The following is a 16,674-nucleotide window of genomic DNA, read 5'->3' on the forward strand; positions in this document are numbered from 1 at the left end:
CCTCTCGGTGTGTGTGTGGCCTAGTTGTTGAGTGTCACTATTCCCTTTCATAGCCTCTTTAATAAATAGTGTTGGAAAAACTGGATTTCACCTTGTCAAAGATTATAACTAGACCCATATCTTTTACCATGCACCAAACTAAAATCCAAGTGGATTAAAGATATAAATATTAAAACAGAAACACTAAACTTGCTGGAAGGTAAGTTAGGGAGAACTCCCCAAGTCATTGACATAGGTAAAGACTTTATGAACAAATCCTCAGTAACATGGGAACTAGCACAAAGAATCAACAATTGGGATTTCATCTTTATAAAAGTTTCTGCACTGCCAGAGAAATCAGCAATAGAGCTAAGAGACAACCCAAATTGTGGGAACATTTTTTTCCAGCTGTTCCTCGGACAAAGATCTACTATCTAGAACATATAAAGAAATTTAAAAAATGAGATCCCCTCAAATATGAAGACCCAATTCAAAAACGGGCATTTGAAATGAACAGACATTTCTCAAATAAAAAAGTAAAAGCAGCAAATAAACATATGAAAAAATGTTCAACATCACTGATCATTCGAGATGCAGATGAAAACAACACTGAGATTTTACCTCATCCCAGAAAATATGGCTGCTATCAAGAAATCAACCAATAACAAATGTTGGTGGGGCTGTGGGGAGAAAGGAACCCTTCATTTTTGGTGGGAGTGCAGACTGGTGCAACCACTGTGGAAATCAATATGGAGATACCTCAAACAACTAGGATTGGAATTCCCATTTTACCCAGCTATTCCTCTGCTGGGTATTGTCCAAAAAGAATTAAAAGAACTGTAATACAGCGATACATGCTCACCCATGTTTATAGTGGCACAGTTTGTAATAGCTAAAATTTAGAAACAGCCCAGTTGCCACTCAACTAGAGACTGGATAAAGATGTGTGTGTGTTTTTTTTTTAATTTTTATAAAATGGAGAACTGCTCAGCCATAAAGAACAACAAACTACAGATATTTATAGCTAAGTGGATACACATTGAGGCCATACTCTTAAGTGAAATTAATAAGTCACACATGTGTAAATACCAAATAGTTTCTTTGGTGTGAAAAACTAAAGGTGTAAATAAGGATCAAAATGTATAATTGATATTGTGTAATAGGAAGAAGAGATCTAAAAGAGTAGAGGAAGTGGGAGGGCTAGGGGAAAGTTAAAAACAGTGAAGAAAAAAATATGTAAAAAGGAAAAACATGGAAACAATGTCTTTGTAAATGGGAGGTTGGAGGGGGTGAAGGGAGGGCAGGGGAATCAGAAAAATAAGAACCAAGATAAGGCTTGTAAAGGTACAAGATCCCAATGATGAATGTAACTGTATTATATACCTAAAATATACCAATAGACTTAATAAAGATAAAAAATAAATAAAATGTAGTACAGATGTTCACCATTAGAAATAATAGCCTAGAAATGTGGGCTCTGTGTGTATGTGTATCAATAATTTAAGATTCTTTTCTATAAGCTAGATTATTCATTGTGACAAGCCAAATCTGAGAAATAATATCTAGGAGACTGACCCATGGAGGCGAGCTAGCATCTTAATAGGAGCTAAATAATTTAGTGATTTAGCTCCTATTAAGTTGCTAGCTCGCTATGCTAAGCTATACCCCAGATAACTCCTTTGCTAATACTTCATTTGTAGATGCTAATACTTCATTTCTAGAAATGATAGGTAAATTATATATACATATATACACACATACAAGCCAAGGTTAGATATTTACTTCGTCATCAAAAACAAAGGTAGGGCCTGAACTGATCCCATATACTCTACTTTCACCACTTGGAGTCTAGGGTCATAAACATTGTGGATTGAAATAGCAACATGATTGTTTTTAAAAATCAGCAATGAAATCTACCCACGAGCATATTACAGTGGAATGCAATTACACATATATGCTTTATAAAGAAAAGAAAAGAAAAACACCCCCCTTTCTGGGGACATCCTTGTCAATGGAATTCTCTCTCACTCTGGAAGATGTTTTCTGTGAAGAGGGAGATAGGGCTCCCTTACATAAAGAAACATAGTAGCCAAATTCACCTAGAGATGAGTGCGGTGCACAGTGAGTAGCCAATTTATTCCTGAGTTTTCCTTACTGGGGCACAAAAATGGATTGAAGACTGAAAAACATTTTCAAAAGATAGCAAGAAAGTACTATTAGTAGGCGCATACTAGTCTAGATTACTGAGACTCAACCAGTGGGAGAACCTACGGTACTCATGCCACAGCACATTGTTTGTTATCGTGAAAAGCTCTAAAACGTTTATCATCACCGCAATAGACTTATGCAATAGATAATTTGTTTGGACAAATTGTGTTGGAAAGAAGCAAATGAATTTAACAACTCAGAAAACCAATGTAAATGAAATGACTTTCATTGACCTTGCAACGGGCTTCATACCGCATTAAAGCAAAGCTACCAAGCTGGGTAGAGTGGCGCACATTTGTAATCTCAGCATTCTGGGAGGCTGAGGCAGGGGATTGCAAACCCAGCTTGGGCAATTTAGCAATTTAGTGAGATTCTGTCTCAAAAAGTGGGGTCTATTGGTGGGGATGTGTAAAGGCCCTGGGTTTGATTTTTTTAAAAAAGCAAAGCTACTCACGGCAATAAGCTGGTAGGAGTTGTTCATCATGGCAATCAGCATGTTCAGCAGCACCACCAGGGAGATGACATTGTATGTCCCAAACATAGTAGCTCCCACAAACTCAGTGAACTCGTGTCTGGCTTTCACGTTGGTGACATAGAGATTTAAAAGCCCAAATACAGACCAAAAGAGTGACTGGAGGGTTTCAAAGAGCCTAAAAGAGATCGATTAAGAGATAAGTTAATCCCTAACAAGAACAAGAAAGAAGGCAGTGTGAGGTGATATGAAAGGGGGCCAACAGATGTGTAGTAGGTATACTAATGGTCTCACAGATTTTGGTCTCTTTCCTAACACAACTGAAAGCCAGCTCAGTTTGTTCCCACTTCTGTTCTATGCTTTACTCTTTTGCCTGGAATACCATCTTCCTCCTCTTAGCCTACACATAGCCTAGAAGAGCTCAGTGGGGAGAAGCTTGAGGATTCTAACACTTTACATGTATTATTATTAATGAGATAAATATTGTTGAAAACTTATATATACACATTAGGCTCTTTTACATACATTGCTGTTTGATCCTTAAAATCTTCATTTTTACTGATGAGGAACAGAGGTTCAGAGGCTCAATGATTTGCTAAAGGATATCCAACTAGTAAGCATTGAGCCAGAATTCAAAGCCAGGTCTGTCTCACCCGAAACCACATTATTCGATATTAATGTCACAAGCTATCATTTCCTGCCTTACTCCCAACACCCAAATGTATAAGTTTGCAACAATATGTTTGGTGTCTAGGGTTTCTTTTGCCTTGTATTCAGAATCTGCACTAAAAAAAAACAGCAACAAAGTACAGCTAGTTCCTTGATGGCTCTAATCAGCTATTTCCCAAGCATACAGAAGAGGTACAGAATCTAAGAAATGTTAAAAGTAGATACATTTTTGGTTTGTTTTTGTTTTTTTCTCATGAGTTTATTGGTACATTTTAGGTATACAGTACAGTTACATTCATTATTGGTATCTTGTACCTTTACATGAAAGGCCTTGGTTCTCATTATTTCTCGTTGTCCCTGCCCTCCCTTCACCCCCTCCTCCCCTCCCCATTTACAAACACTTCATTTCCATTTTTTCATTTTCTCATATTTTTTTCTTTTCCCTTATTAGCTTTCCCCTACCCTTCCCACTTTCCCCACACTTGCATAAGATCCTAATGATATAATTGACAATATGAAATAGGAAGAAAGAGGCTAAATTAGATGCATTTTATTTTCAGTATCAAAGGCTCCCTATCACTGAGCTACATCCTCAGCCCCTGTTTGTTTGTTTAGTATACTGAGGATAAACCTAAGACCTTCATACTGAACTACATCCCAACCTTTTAAAATTTTTGTTTTGAGACAGGATCTTGCTAAGTCACTAAGTTGCCCAGGTAAGACTTGCACTAGCAATCCTCCTGCCTCGGTCTTCCTAAGTGCTGAGGTAATGGCAAGTCATACCCATCACAGGATTGTAAATTTCTAGTACAGGCTGGGATTACAGTGCCCACCATATGTGCTCTTCTTAATAATCCAAATGTGATTTGTTTTGTTTGGTAGCAGGGATTGAACTCAGGATCTTGTGCTTGCGAAGCAGGCATAGACACACTGAGCTAAATACATGGTGTGTTTTGAGAGGCACGGGTTCTTGGGTTTGTGTGGGGGCATGAGTGAGAAGTGTTTTTAAAACCCTCTCTGTCTGGGAGTGGGCTTTCCCCTGATCTTTGCATGGCTATCCCCTTGTCATCATTAAGATCTCAGCTCAAGTGTCACTTTTTCAGAGAGCCTTTCCTTGGCTACTCAAAGTACCTCCATCAGTCTCCATTCCATTGTTTTGTTTAATTTTATTTATAACACTTACAAAGTATATTGTTAAGTATTTTTGTTTATATTTATTTTCTGTTCCTCTCCAGTAGAGTGTAAACTTTATGAAGGCAGAGACACGTAAGTACTAGGTAGCTAGTACATAAAAGGCACTCAGTAACATTTGTTGAACAGATGAATGAATGTGTGTCAACTATAATAGTGCTATTATCATTAGATTAAAGTGGAGAAAATTCGCTTCCACTCACCAGTGTACAGTCAGTAGAATGCACAGTGAGTTAGTTCATTTGAATGAAGCCTGTACTCTGCACTGGCCTGGCACTCAAGGGCCTCCTCACGACTGCCTACACAACATGCACAAGGCCCTTTTCAACATGCTAAATGACTTCTCTCATCATTATAGATAGCTTCCATCATTCTTCCAATATCACATTGCTTCTGAGCTAGCCGAGGGGAGAGATTTGGATACGTGTGTGTGTGTGTGTGTGTGTGTGTGTGTGTGTGTGTACTGTATCACCACTGAGCTGCATCCTCAGCTTAATAAATGTGCTTTTCCCCAAAATTGGTCTCATTTTTTTTTGTCTGGTTTTATTGTTAATTGACACATAGCAAATGTACAAGTGCCTGGAGTAAAGGTCAAGTTTTGATACATATATACACTGTAATGATCAGATCATGTCAATTAGCATGTTTATTCCCTCAAACATTTATCATTTCTTTGTGGTGACACGCTCAAAATCTCTTTCAGTTAGTGTAAAATGTACAGTAAATCAATGTTGTCTTTAGTCACTCTACTATGCAATAGTACACCAAACCTTCTTATATCTATTAATCTATTAATCAACCTCTTCTTCTTTCTTCTCCTGCTACTCTCCTTAGACTCTGATAACCACTATCCTACTCTCTATTTCCAGAAATTTATTTTTGTTTAATTCCAATTGATTAAGCATTTGAGAATCAACAGTAAAATTAGAGTGTGGAGTTCAGCGGCCAGGGTACAAGAACCAGAAAATATAGCAAGTCATACCCATCACAAGATTGGAATTTCTAGGGCATTTCCCAAGTCAGGGCCAGAGTCTCACAGAGTCCAGCAGAAGGTCAAAAAGAGAAAAGATATGACGTGCAAAAAGCTAGCCCTGCTAGGAGGCCACAGCCAGCAACTTTTGGTGTCTACTAGATATAAGAAGTCAGAAAGGCTGGACATTAGCAATGGCGTAAGAAATAGTGCAACATCTAGAGGACAGAAGTTATAGCAGCTGGGTAAAGAAAAACAGCAGCTGCAGCAAATAAGAATGACTTTCTGAAGCACTAGTGTTCCTGGAAGTTGAAAGTATTCAATAAATGTTTGTTGATCGCATGCCAGACAGCAAGTTCACAATCAGAGCAAATATGTCAATCAAGTATGTTGGTAGTGTCTTACTAATTGGTCGCTTCACCTTCCACATCTGCAACAATTAAAATAACAGTTATTAATGATTGAATGTGGAGGTTGCTGCTAGTTGTTTCACTGACTGACATGAAGATTCCTTAAAAGTAAAAGTCCAGGCATTTAAAAACTGCTTCAATGGAGGTGATGTTTCAGTTGGAGAGACGCTACAGACATTATTGTACAAGAGGAGACAAAGGATGGTGGTGAGAAAGAACACCCTCAGTTTGGGTAGTTGGTAATGAGAATGCCAACATGGTGCACAAAGTGTCACAGTGTGATCTGATGACCAGGAGAAGCTGGCTGCTAAAACATATGCTCAGGTAAAATTTGAATTTACAGGGAAAGGCATTACTGTGTGGCTCGGTTCATCACAGCAGTGGAAATACTCACTGACTGAACCCTAGAATTCTAATACCAAAGAGCTTTTGAATTTGAGGGAGATTATATCAGAGAAAACAATCAGCCCATTTTTATTTAGCAGAGAGGAGACAAACATATGGAACCTGCTAACTCAAGAAGGGGCACAGATTGGAGATACAAAGATTTGAGAAGACTTGATATTAAATGTATAGAAGACAAATCCACACCAGTTGGCTAAGGCAGAACTCATGCATGTTGGGAGCCATCTGTAATAGATCACAAAGCCAAAGAGGGTAAACAGAGGAGAGAACTGCAGTCCCCTGGGCATTTGCTGAAAGTCTCCAGTTTGCCATGAAGAATAAATCTTTCAAAAAGAAGGGTAATTTAGGCCAGCAAAAATGAATTGAAGGGCAAATTGGATGAGAAAGACTCAATGGGAGAAAGAAGTGACATCATCCGGTACCTACAAGGTGCCTTCTGATAGCCCAGTGGAACAAAGGCATATTTAGCCCTTTGTCTTCATCCCTATCCATATCTATGTTCCCTGGGCCTGCTCCTTATTTCACCATGCTTTATGACAAGTTTCTAGATGAGTCTAAAATGGCACCACCCTGCCTATAGCCTCTACTTCTATCCTACCATATTGCCCTTTCAGCCCAATTCTTGTTTGATCTTCCAGGTTAGGTGAAGCCTTACCTACTCCTCTAGGAGGCTCCCCTAACTCCTTTCCTACAAGATTGGAATATTTGTTCCTCTTATACTCCTGTAGTACTCTAGTCTTCTTCCCTAAAGGCACAGATCATGCTGTAGAGGCAGTAGATGTTAGTGGCGAAGGGCAAACCTTAGATCTCCACCCATTAATTAACTGGTGTAGGACTTTTGGAAAGTTACAAAACCCCCTTACAGCTCCAAGTTCCTCATCTCTGAAATGGTTGCCTGTGGGAAAAACACTGTTTACATTTATTATCCTCTCACTTTATGCGAACATCACGCTAAGTGTTTCACCTATAATATTTGATAATAATCCTATAAGCTGGCTATTATTATTCTTCTGTGAGTCAATAAGAAACTGAGAAACACAGTGGTCATACAAGCAGGAATTGGCAGAGGGAGGGAGGGTTTTCGATTTTTTTTTAGCAATGGGGAATTGAACATATGGCATTCACCCTCAACTACACCTCAAGCCAATTTTTTATTTTGAGCCAGGCTCTCCTTAAGCTATTAAATTGCCCACACTTAGCTCAAACTTGAGATCCTCCTATTTCAGCCTCTCAGAGTGCTGAGATTACAATCATGCCTACCATGCTAAGCTCAGAGAAATTCATCCCCATCTCTTCTTACTCTGGAACCCATACATTTAACTACCTTACTCTATTCTGTGAGACACTGCATGTGAAATGCTTGGCATATGGTAAGTATGAAAGATGGCAACTATTGAGGCTAGAGATGTGGCTTAGTAGTGGAGCACTTGCCTAGCACATGTGAGGCTCTGGGTTTCATCCTCAGCACCAAAAAAATAAGGTGGGAGCTACTGCAAGTTGTCACTTTTATTCTTCATTAGACTGTGAACTTTTTGAGGATAAAGATACCATATTACTCAGGATCCTCTTTATCTGGTATATAGGAGTTGGTGAACAAATATTTGTTGAATAAATCTATAGAAGATAACAGGGAAACATATAACTAAGAAAACTCCAAATAAATGGAGCTATTTTGTGACAAGAGTAGCTGAAAGGACACAAACTGAAATTAGGAGGAAGTGCTGCAGACAACCAATAAGAACTTTTAAATCTTGGTTAGATCCCGATGTGGTGATACATGCCTGTAATTTCAGAGACTGAGGAAGGGGGATCACAAGTTTGAGGCCAGCCTGACAATTTAAGGAGATTCTGTCTAAAAAAAAAATTAATAAAAAGAGGTAGGAATGTAGTTCAGTGGTAGGGCAGCCCTTGGTCCAAACTCCAGAAACACACACACACACACACACACACACACACACACACACACACACCAAAAACAAACCAAATGATCAGAACAAAGGCAAAAGATGTCTATGGGAACTGTGTATCCCTGTGAGTAGGGTCACAAAACATGGGCTGAATAATGAGTGGAGAAATCACCACTGACATCTACCTGCAAATAAATGGCAGTAGTTTGGAGGGAGGTGCAGTGCCTTATAGGTCATGGCTTAATCTTCTTTAACTTTATATGTACATGACTTTTGTGACTTCATGCAACAAATCTTATATCCCTTTGCAAAATTAGTTTTACCCCTCTATCCCTGGATATAAGTGCAGACTGGTGTCTGTATACCTGGATTGGCACCCTGACTCTGCTGCTTAGTATGTATACAACTGGGTGGAGCCTGCTTAATTGCTTTGAATGTGTGCATTTTAATTTTCACTAGTACATGTTTGCAGTACATAATGATTGCATTCATCATGGGGAGTTGGTACATATATGTGACACTCGCTCCCACCAACAGTGTGGAAGGGTTCCTCTTTCCCCCACAGCCTCACCAGCATTTGTTATTTGATTTCTTGATGGTCACCATTCTTTCTGGAGTATTGTGGGGTTTCAGCATTGTTTTAATTTGCATTTCTGTAATGGCCAGAGATAGTGAACATATTTAATTTAGTTATTGGCCATTTGTACTTCTTATGACAAATGTATATTCTTTTTACTTGCCCATTTTTGATTCAGTCTTTTATTTTGGGGTTCTCATTTTTTTTAGTTCTTTATATATTTTAGAAAGTAATCCTGTGACTGAGGAATAGCTGGGGAAAAAAATCCCATTCTGTAGATTGATTCTTCACCCTGTTTGTTGTTTCCTTTGCTGTGCAGAAGCTTTTAAATTTGATATAATTCTACATTTATTGATTCCTGATATTATTTCTTGTGCAACTATGGTTTGGTTCAGAAAGTCCTACCTATTTTACCTTCCTGCAGATGAAATATTTCTATTTTTTCATTTTTATTTTTGACCTATTTTACTGAATTTCTTAAGACCTTCTTTTCCTAGTCTTTAGTAAAATGGGTAATAATAAAAATCTACCACATGGCATGGTGGTATTAAATATGTTAGTTCATATAAATTTGATTTGAAATAGTGACTGCCCAAAACATTTGGTTATCTCTATTGTTAAAGCTTCCACCCTGATGTTGTTTTACATTCTTTTTCTGTCTTTATAAATTCTAATGATTTTATATCTAGTTGTACATATTTATAATCACAATGCATAAAGTGTTTGTGTTTTTAATAATTGCATAGTTTTGATATGGACACTTTTTGTGTATATAGAATATTCATATGAATCATTTAAATACCTGGCCAATATCCTACTCAGCAAAGTTCAAAACTGTCTGGCAGTTTTATCAATGCTCTAGATGAGAATCAGTGGCATGCTTCTTAGTTTTTCAGATAACATAAGACTTGGAGGGATAGATAATAAATTGGATGACAAGATCAAGACTCAGAAAGATTTTAACAAATTGAAGCAATGGGCTGGAACTAACAAGATGAAATCTAATAGGAATCAATGTAGAGATTTGCTTTCAGGCAAAGTGCCCAAATACAAGATGAAAGAGATAGGAGGAAGGCCAAGGGTTTCGCTGAAAGCAAGCGCAAAGTGGATCAACAAAGTGACAGATCTGGGTAGATAACTTCAGTCATCCGAGGTGAGCATAAAGTTAGGGGGTGACATGGAGAGACAGGAATTTAGAAAGAAACTTCTCCATAGCAAGTGTGGGATGGTTCAGAGGAAGGATAAGATGAGATTGTTGCAGTTGTCCTGGGGAGAGATGATTTAGGCCTGAAAGGAGACAATGGTGTGTGTGGGGTGTGGCGTATGTGTAAGATGGATCCAAGAACTATTTAGGAAGTGGAACTGAGATGAGACACTGGATATGTTTTATGAGGGAGAGGGTAAAAGTCCCAGATGATTGCTTGGATTCAGATTGGTGTTATTTAATGAGATGAGGAATTAAAAAGGAAATAGGTTAGGCTTGAAGACTGGAGTTGAGGAATTTAGTTGTGGACATTTTGTGCTTGAGGGCCCTGTGGAACAGCCAGGTGTGTTCCAGATGCCTCTGGAGACGAAGACCTGGATCTCAGTAGAGAGATGCAGGACTGGCAAAGTAGTGTTTTTATACTTTCACCCTTTTTCTCTCACAAGTTCTGTGCCCTGAGAATGATGATACCTTCCTAACTGCTCTCTTGGCAACAGTGATGAATAGGACTCCTAGTATGGCATGCTGAACTCAGATTGCCAACAGTATTGTGATGTCATTGTCAGCAGGAACACTGGGCTACTCATAAATTTTTTGCCCAGGGAAACAGGACATTTTTTTCCTTTCTTAAGATAAAAGTAGCCTTGAGATCTCTAGAGAATAAGGAAAAGGATGACAATAGGAAGTACCACATATTTCATGGATATATAAAAATACTTTCATGCACACTGAGGCCATACTCCTAAATGAAATAAATAGGACACACATGTAAATACCAAATAGTTTCTCTAGTGGGGGAAGCTGAAAATGTAAATAAGGACTAAAAGGTATAATCGGTAATGTGAAATAGGAAGAAAAAGGTCAAAAGGGAAGGGGAAATGAAAGGGGTAGGGGAAGGAAAGAAGGGAATGGAATCAATATGAGGAAGGGAAAAATGGAAACAAAGATGTAAATAGAGAGGGATGGAAGCGTTGAAGGGAGGGCAGGACAATGGGGAACAATTAAAAACCATGATAGATTATGTAAAGGTGCAAATTTCCAATAATGAATGTCATTATATTGTATACCTAAAATGTACCAATAAAATTAAATAAAAAGTACTTTCCCTTCCCTGAAAAGCTTGGTTCTTTTGATGCTTTGGCTGAGTAACATGTAGTATGTATGTATGCATGTATGTATGTACTTATTTTGAGACAAAGTCTCACTGTGTAGTTAAGGCTGGCCTTGATCTCACTATGTACCCCTGACTGGACTCATGCTCCCAACAGTCGTCCTGCCTCAGGCTCCCAAATGCTGGGATTACAGGCATGCTCCACCATGCCCAGTTAGTATCATGTATTTTAACCAGTATTATAAATGTCTGAATCAAAGTGTTTGAAGGAAAGCATAAAGCTGAGTCAGGTCTCAATGAAGGAAATAAAAAAAATCCATAGTAGGAAAGTTGAGGTAACATTAACTGCTGATTTGGCTCCATCACTAAAACGCTTCTTCAAATATCCAAATATAATTTTTTGTATGACAGGTGCTCATTCTTGTCAATTGTCCCTGCTGGGAAAGTGATGGGAATAAAATGTTAGTTGGTGACAGAGCTGTTAATAATCACTACAAACTCGCAAGGAGGCATTTCACAAACTTCCTCAACAGAGTTCACATGAAAAGGCAATTAGTAAGGACACAGCCTCCTATAATTCCCCTTACATTCAGGTGGTCAATTCTATTGAACACTTTGATGGGAGAAATGTGGTTTTCTAGTGCTCAAGCTACTACAAAATTACACTTTATATTTAAATAGGCTACTACAAATTTTGTCTCTAGAGTTATGCAGGAAAGAAAGTGGTTCCTAGTCGAGAGGCACTAGCAAGGTGATAAGTAGCTGTTATACACTTGGAGTTGGCTTAAAAAATAGGGTTGTGGAGGCTGGAGATTTAACTCAGTGGTGCCATGCCTGCCTTGCAAGCACAAGGTTGTGAGTTTGATACCTGGTACCCAAAACAAAAAAACAAACAAACAGGACTGTGTCTTGGCCACTCCATTTTGGCCTTGCTTTCCTTGCACTTGAGTCTGGTCTTCTCAGCCAAGATTTTGCCCTGGGTTCTGAGAAGAGAGATGGACATATGGCCCCGTGGATGGGATGAGTGCTGCACTGGGCAATGGAGTTGGACAACATTTTTCACACTCATTGTGCTGGACCATTATCCTGCAGGCAACATTTGAAAAGTAAGAAAGAATAAAAGTATCAGAACAGATACATGTGGGAGGAACTGTTCCTATATCATAGATTCACAGTGGAGGAACTCTGAGAAGTCCTACAGTGAACACACCTTTTTAACTTTGTTCCAGCATTTTCTAAACTTACTTGATCTCAGACTCCATTTGCATGTCTATTAACATGCCACTAAAATGTGTGTATGTGTGTGTGTTGGGGGAGGACATTGTAACTCATTTTGGGAAACACTGCTGGGGCAAACAATAGCATAGATTAGACAGCATTATGTTTTCTTTTTCTATTAGTGCAACTTTGGGGCAAATAGAAACACCGCCTTTCCCTTAGATTTTGTGAAAAAACACATATCTAGAATGTCTGAGTCCACTGATTTGGTTAAATGGATAAATCAAAATCATTGGAATACAACTCAGCCGTAAAAGGATAAAAATCCTATCATTTGTAAATGAACTCAAAGACATCATGTTAACTGAAATAAGAGACAAATACTGCATGATACCTACCCATATACTGAAAGTTGATCTCATAGAAATAGAGACTAGAAAGTTGTTTTCCAGAGGCTGGGGACAGTAGGGAGAGAGATGCTGGGGAAAAGTTGGCCAATGGAAATAAAGTTACATTTGGGAACAAGAAGTTCTGATGTGCCACCACACAGAAGGGTGACTGTAGATAAGAATAATGTACTGCATTTTTCAAGATAACTAAAAGAGACAATATTGAATATTCCCACCACAAAGAAATGATAAAGGTGATGAGGTTAGCTAAATGCCTGATTCAATTATTATACAAAGATATATATATATCACACTGTGCCCCATAAGTAGGTGCAATTATTATGTGTCAATTAAAAATAAAATGAAAACAGAAAAATCTGAATGTTAGTTTAATGACTAAGAGTCTTAAATGCTGTTGAGGTCACTGTTATGAATACCAGCGATGTGTCATACTCTCCAGAATGGGGGTGGAGATGGACAAAATGGAGAACACTGTGTACAGATTCAGCCCCAGGAAGTTCCTAATCTAAGAAATTGCCTGCCTTGTGCTTATTTTCTTTCTCTTGTTTATTTTCCCCAACACTGATTTTTTTAAGGAAATAAAAGCCATTCTGGTGACTTGAAGTTCCAAAGAAGTATATCTTCACAACCAGAAGAAAAGGCATAGGAGTTACATGTGTTCAGGGGCAGTGGACTCCTGGACAAAGAGGTCATGAGCTACGTCTTGTATCTCAAGTAGCAATATGAGACATTTTCAATCAGTGCCTGGCACCCCTTGGCCAGAATGAATCTTTAAATCATGTGAGCTGACTGAAATCTTGCTTCAGGCCTCCCTTTCTAGTTTACTCCTGTGAGAAGGAATTCGTGGATGTAGTTTGCTTCCTTCCTTGTTTTGGGCTTGATTTAGAATAGTTAAGTAGCTCTGGTAGTCACTTGTTCAGAAGGATAACGTTCATATTTTATTTCCTTGGTCCATGCCACATTGATGAGTGAGGAATTATCTGTCCCACCCCCACTAATTATTTTAAAAATATGGAATGTTGCCAACAGAACTAAGTCTTTACTTGAGTTCCTGGGAACCTGTGTATATGCATCTGTGTGTGCATGTATGCGTGTGTGTGTGTGTGTGTGTGTGTGTGTGTGTGTGTGTTTCTTTCCTCCCTCTCCTAACTGCAATTTCTTTTCTAGTTGCATGAAGAAACGGAAGGATCTTCTTCCACCTTAGATCTTTCCAGTAGATCCACAGAGAACTTTGCCTGCCCTGTGAAGAGGCAGTGATGAAGCTGTGAGCTGAAAACAGGACAGAAAGGGAGAAGCAGAAAGAAGACGGAAGGGAGTCTTACGTGGAGAAGGCATTGTTCTGTTTCTCACACCGGATCCCTTTGCAGTTGTTAGGCTCATCGATAGCTTTGGTCTCATAATAAAAGTAAAGCTGGTTCAGTCCATTGGCAAAAGCCAGCAGTACCAGGCAGTAGATAAAGAGGAATTTGAGGATATCAAGCAGCATGCGTCCCAAAGAGATCTGCAGAGGCCCTAAGTGGGAGTTGGCTGTGAACAGGGATATGAGACGCAAGGAACTTAAAATGTTGGATATGGCGAAGAGTGCCTCTGCAATCAAGGTTGGGTGCCACATTTCCCATTCCTCCCTTGGACGAGAACCATTATACTGAAAAGAAAAAAAAAAGAAAAAGAAAAGCAAGTGCACAAGATGAGAAGTAGAGCAAGTATATATAATACTTTCCCCCTTTCCACCCTACATACCCCAATAAAGTCACTAAAATATGTATCAAGTATGCATTTACACAAAAGGCCCTGTGCATGGCACCACGTGTTTATCTTTTTGCCCCATTCAATCAGTACATGGTACTGTCTCTTTCTTCCACTCTTACCCAACTATATACTCAGCATATAATACATAGCAGAATTGATTTCAGGGCAATCATCTGGGGCAACCCCCCTGTGGTTTGTCAACAGGCATTTTCTAACTGTATGTTGGACAGATTGTTGGGGAACATCATTGAAACAGATCACTGGTATGCCCAAAGTAGTAGGTGACACATCATATCTACCTACACTGTCTTCTATCGGATTCTGAGCTCCATGGACAACTTGTGGTTACTGAAGGATGATGCATAGATTCAGCCTCCTTAGTGTGTGGTGTTTATCCTAACTCCCCTGCTGGCTGCAGTTTGGAACTGATAGAGCATCCTTAGGAAGCCATTCATCAGAGGTTTTTGCTGAACTTTTGACTGTTTGTAATGTATTCTACACTATTGCAAATGGCATGTCAATCTGCCAGGTAGAAAATTTAGTGCTTCTCCATACAGAGGCACATGGATGTATTTTAGTATTCTTTTGACACCCCTACAAATTAGAATCTCCCTTCAGCACAAATGAAGAATCAAGCGGTTAGAGGAGAGGAATAACCAGAATTTATAGGATTGGTTACCTTTTTTTTTTTTTCAGCTCTATCCAGTTTCCAACTTCTGGAATGTGATAGGTAGCCTTGGAGAAAGAGGACTTCCTTGTGAGTTCTGAGCTCTAATTTGGGCAGTGTCATTTAAAATTTCCTGTATCTTTTACCTTCATCATAAAATAAGGATAGTGCCTACTCCTACACTGTGTACGTTTTTGATTCTATATCCATATGTAAAAGACTGTGTACTCCATAAGGGTAGATGTTACGGAAATACAGGGAACTATTTATTACCTTCCCCAGGGCAGATGTAGATTTTGCCTAGGATTCCATCTGAAACACATTGCCTTGAGTGCTCATCTAAATATCACAATTTTCCAGGACTAATATAAACAACTTTCCCAAGAAAATGTGTTGGGAGCCAATTTATATTGTTAGCACTTTCTAAAACATGTTTCCATTCCAACAACTCAGGAAACCGGTTGTGTTAAAATCACTTGTGTGTATCCAATATGCTTCTCTTTCAGAAGAATTGGAAAAATCATGACACATTTGGGCTTCTTTTACAGATAGACTTGTAGATGGCCAATCCATTTTATGTATTCCTGGCAAAATCTTGTATTTCTACATTCTTCCTTCTAAAAATATTCACTGTATTGCTGTGAATGGTAGGCGTTGTTATGTCTGTTTTAAAATGGAGAAATTGAAATCCAGAGAGGTAGAGTGACTTGCTAAAAATCTCAAAGTGAAGTTGGTAGCAGAGCTAAGACTAAATTCCAGGTTTCCAAACACTAAGTTTAGCATAATTTCTATTAAATGTTATTTACATGATGGTTGATCTCACAGAACAGATGTTAGATAAGATCTTAAAGTCTTTGCGGTATTTGTGAGAGACAAACTCTTTGCTAATGACAAAAACAGACCTATGTTTTAAAAGCAGAGATAATCAACTGGAGCATGTATACCATCTAACTTGGAGTCTGTCTATCTCCTTGTCTAGAACTGTAACCACAGGGAAGTCTGTGCCCATGAGTTGGTGAATCTGGATTTGCAGAACACTCAGAATTGTGAGAGACTGTGTTCATGGCAAATCTATACATTGCTTAAACATGTTTGGAGAAAATCATCTTAGTATTTGAATTCCGGGAATAAATGTGAAGCTCATTTAGCATAGAAGTCAACAAACTTTCTCTGTCCAAACTTTCTCTGGCTTCGTGAGCTATGTGGGCTATGTGTTCTCTGTTTCAATCACTCAATGCTTATCTTATACAGCTAATGTGGCTATAGACAATACAGGAACAAGTGGATGTGGCAGAAGGCCAAATTTGATCCCAGAGGCATAGTTGGTCAACCCCTGATATAATGTAATACTTTAATAATGTGTCTTTAGGGCTGGGTTCAACAAAATCATGTAGTGGCCACTGTGGGGACCAAAGAAGGGGACTAGAAGATTCACTATTCTATCCAAACTGAGTTCTTGGGGTTATTTTATATAATGAAGATCAGTGGAGGTTTTTACTCACAGATATGATTTCATAGAAAAACAAT

At 38.7% G+C, this 16,674-nt stretch overlaps 1 protein-coding gene across 4 annotated transcripts in view; it reads right to left on the bottom strand.

Annotated features, from left to right (window-relative positions):
* Trpc5 (transient receptor potential cation channel subfamily C member 5) overlaps positions 1-16,674 on the bottom strand; it is a 294,853-nt gene that overhangs the window by 44,115 nt on the left and 234,064 nt on the right. For all 4 annotated transcript variants that reach the window (XM_033760331.1, XM_033760332.1, XM_033760330.1 and 1 more), the window contains 2 exons: positions 14,054-14,376; positions 2,642-2,837 (listed from right to left, as the gene is read on the bottom strand). In XM_033760331.1, coding sequence (XP_033616222.1) covers positions 2,642-2,837; positions 14,054-14,376 — 519 coding nt within the window. The remainder of the gene's footprint in view (positions 1-2,641; positions 2,838-14,053; positions 14,377-16,674) is intronic.

The sequence above is a fragment of the Fukomys damarensis genome, unplaced genomic scaffold (assembly GCF_012274545.1).
Source record: "Fukomys damarensis isolate Sample0158 unplaced genomic scaffold, DMR_v1.0_HiC HiC_scaffold_39, whole genome shotgun sequence".
In the NCBI taxonomy this organism is placed as follows: domain Eukaryota; kingdom Metazoa; phylum Chordata; class Mammalia; order Rodentia; family Bathyergidae; genus Fukomys; species Fukomys damarensis.